This window comes from Mercenaria mercenaria, chromosome 19 (genome assembly GCF_021730395.1).
Source record: "Mercenaria mercenaria strain notata chromosome 19, MADL_Memer_1, whole genome shotgun sequence".
Lineage (NCBI taxonomy): Eukaryota > Metazoa > Mollusca > Bivalvia > Venerida > Veneridae > Mercenaria > Mercenaria mercenaria.
The window spans coordinates 18,157,224-18,161,291 of record NC_069379.1 but is presented as its reverse complement, the minus strand read 5'-3'; the positions used below and the strand labels follow the sequence as shown (position 1 = coordinate 18,161,291).

The following is a 4,068-nucleotide window of genomic DNA, read 5'->3' as shown; positions in this document are numbered from 1 at the left end:
ATTATTATTTTCTTAACTATCGTTCACTGGCAGTATGAATTGTCTAAAATGACTGTTTATTGATCGCACTGAAAATCAAAATAATTCCATAAACTGACCTGTAATATGTAAAATGATGAAACAAAAATAATTTATCAGATTTTTTGAAAACTGTTTGTGTTGGCAGTTTGTTTGTATTTGTTTTCGCGACGCCTTTCAACAGTATTTCAGTTATGGACTGGCAGGAAGTCGACCGGTGTTGCTGGATTCTTCACCAGTTCTATTCTATTCTCAAAACGGGAATTCAAACTTTCCATGAATCAGAAGTAGAGGACGAGTGAGCTTAGACAGAATATAAAAGAAACATCTCGGAGAACATACGCTTCGCCCGGGGATAGAACTCACGACTCCGCGATCTTTGAATCTGCGCTCTCTGATTTCTGTTTGCAGACAATTCTTTACTGTAAGGGAAGACAACTGCGTTTGAGACGGCTTTATGTATTATTGCATATCCCACAAATAATGTTGCTGATCTGAAAATAAATTGTATGTAGAGATGGAGCTAGAGATCGGAGACATTGAAATCTTGACATTTCGATTGTTGTTAATGATTCAAGATGATGAGAGCGAGGTTGGGTACGCACCATAAAACGGCTTAAGCTCACCATTGGTGTTTTTGCCACAGACAGATACAAGGCGGTGTCCCACTTTGTTCCTTTATTTGTTCGTTTTATCTTCGTGTTTAGCTTTGTATGCGAGTATGCCTGCGTACGTGTGTTTGTGTGAGTATTTACATCGGATATCAAACTAGTATATTTAGTACAGTTGTTAGAAAAGGTTTAGAAAATATTATTTTAAAGTGACAATATGCGCATCTTACAGTGTATATAGTGTGCTTTGGTGAATGTGTTATGAAAGTAATTTTCAATTGCTGTGCATTTAAATGTGTTACATTAACTATAATGCCGCATACGAGGGGCATTTCAAAAGTAATGCAACTGGGGTGATATAAAGCGCGCGTTTGATAGATTTTAAATTATTTACGCGTCATACCCTCAAAGTAATCCCCCTTGTTACGTACACAAAGTTTCAAACATTTAATCCAGTCCTTAAAGACATCTTCATACTCATTTTCAGGTATAACCAGCATACACTGATAAACAGCGGACCCCAAGGCCAGTCGGGACCTATACCGTCTACTAGCTAAATGCTTTTTTCAATTTAGGGAACAAGAAATAGTCACACGGGGCTAGGTCTGGGGAATATGGTGCATGTGGAAAAACTCGAACCCTCTCCTTGTTCAAAAACGAGGTCACAATAGCAGACTTACGCGCAGGGGCGTTGTCATGCAACAAGGATAGGTGCTTAAAGCCAGTGTGTGGGCGACGTTTGAAACATTGTCTTTTAAGTTTCTTCAACACTTTTTATTTATAAAATATACCGGTCACAGATTTTCTATTTGGTACATTCAACCAGTTGCATAATAGGGCCACGTATATCAAAGAAAATAACAAACATTGCTTTCTTAGCACTAATCAATCTTTTGGTAATTGAGGGGCGGCGACAGTTTTTGGTAGCCCATATTTTGTTTATTTTTCTGGTAGGCCCGAAAAAGTGAACCTATGTCTCATCTCCAGTAATAATGTCAGAAAACTGCTTTCTTTGATATTTTGGGAACATTTTAAGCAGTTTTCTGGCGGTTTCAAGTCGGACATGCTTTTGCTTGTCTGACAACAAATGAAGGATCCATCTAGCTGTAATACGTCTCATTTTTAAATTACGTTTTAGAATGCGGAATACGCTTGCGGCTGAAATACCAACTCTACTAGCTATCTGATGAACAGTTAGTCTGGCGTCAGACTTAACCACATCACATACTTTGTTAACCATAGTGTTAGAAGTAGCACTACAAGGACGTCCCGATTTTGGTGCATCATTAATGGAGTCACAACCGCTTTTAAACTTCTTAATCCACCTCGTGACGGTGGGATACGACACTTCATTCTGTCCATGAACACACAATTCGTCAAAAATCTCCTTCGCTGATACGCCAAGCTGGCATCGAGTCTTTATATAACCTCGAATTTCAGCTGCGTTTACACTTCTCTTCCCAACCATTTTACTATAGTATCAATGACTATATGTTGCGTTTATCACTGTATTAGCGATAATACTGCGTGTACACCTGTAAATTTGGTATGTCTGTGTAGAAAATGGATGTCTCGCTATATCGGTACAATTTTCAAGAAAATCCCGTGCAAGGCGAGGCCGCACGATAATCAGTTGCATTACTTTTAAAATGCCCCTCGTACGTATCTTAAGTTAATGCTCTCGAAATAAAGAATTCGGAGTTATAAAATAATAGTTCATTTCTTTAATCTTCTACGCAGTGATCTCATTTTTAAAGGGAAGCAAGTCTCGCGTTCAGTTTGCCCAAGTCATAATAAGAATAGTAATATTTTGAAAGTTATTATTTCGTACTGGTAACAGGAAGAGTTTAGTGAATTAGATCATAAGCTATAATGTCCTCATTCCTTTTTACACAGACATCTATTTCAGCCGGATTTATATTTGAAAAGTGCGTATAATTCCACTTTAAAGGCGGTCAAATAATACAATATTAAAATAAACCTTTATAACATAATGATAAGTTTACATGTTTACATACATTACCCTTATCAAAAGGGAACACGTTCAAAAAGTATAACTACATCATATATACGTGGTAGCTATTTGTTTAAATGTGACTTCTGTTATCTCAAAATGATACGATAAAAGTTTAAGGTAAAACAAAATAACTAATGTCTAACATTACCAATCACTGTAAATGAAAAGCGGGTGTTTATACTTCAGACCTTTCTATATTTAATATGCAGGTGTAGTTTCATTGTACATCAGAAGTTCCAAAATATATCAGCAGGCACAACATTCATCAAATCTTTAATGGCAATGTAATATGGAATACATTGTAGTTTCGGTTATTTCATATAATATTGAAATTATTGACGCAAAGTATTTGTTATATTTTATTCCTGATGACGGAACTGAAATAAATGTGAAATATGCTGTATAAAATAAAGAAAATAAGATCTGAAAAGTAGATCCCTAGGAAGCACCGCAGTCACGCAGTTATCCTATTGCAGTGTTATTAATTTCAAAATTTTATATATCAGATGTGTAATATGTAACGTCTTTCTTAATGTTTTAGATATTAACTTATCACATGTTTGACGTCGCGGGAGTGTAATAAAGCCACTAAATAAAAATGATAATACACTAGTGTAATAAAGCTTTGACGTCGACGTCATTTATAGTATAGGCGACGTCGGTCAAATTGTCTTGTTTATATAGTAAAAAAAAGTCGATTTTTTGATGTTTCGACAAGAAAGGCTAACATGTGATAAAAAGAATATAACATTTGTGACTTTCCATATTGAATTTATTAAACTCGTTGAATAAAATTAATAAAATGCTCGGCAGAGCCTCGGATTTTATAATTTTATTCAACTCGTTTAATAAATTCAATATGAAAAGACACTCATGTAATATCCTCTATATATTCAATACAGTATTATCTTTATTTGACAATACAGTATTATGTATATTTTCGACTTGTTCCGCCTTTCACTTATATATTAAACTTCTATATTTGAAATGCATCGTTAGGTAAACCACGCGCCTGTAAATATATTAAATATGTCCAGTCACATAATGACCGAAACTGTAAATTATCGATTTGTCCCCGTGTTACTACAACAACAACAATTAGCACGGAAATCGACTGATCAGTCCAGTAGTAGTGATACTGGATTATTGTTTCTTTTGTTTAGTTTTATGATCGGTACAGAAGCCTTACTACTATAACTTAAAAAGGTGTCCCTTTTATTTCACGCAGAAACAAGATGTTAATTAAATTATAGATATTTGTATGGTAATGCATCATTCTCCAAACTTTTCGTAAAACTCATTTTAAAAAGAATTTTGTAAACCACAGTTTCAATTTAATAGCCTACATTTTAGATAACAGTCAAAACCTCAGTAGATTAATAATATTTTATTGTATATATATATATATATACATATTCTATA

General features: G+C 34.5%; 1 protein-coding gene across 1 annotated transcript; it reads right to left on the bottom strand.

Annotated features, from left to right (window-relative positions):
* Nucleotides 1-1,599: 1,599 nt before the first annotated feature.
* LOC128550980 (protein GVQW3-like) lies at nucleotides 1,600-2,097 on the bottom strand. The gene has a single exon (XM_053531200.1). It carries the CDS (start codon nucleotides 2,095-2,097, stop codon nucleotides 1,600-1,602), a length of 498 nt encoding a protein of 165 aa, XP_053387175.1.
* Between the last annotated feature and the right edge of the window lie 1,971 nt (nucleotides 2,098-4,068).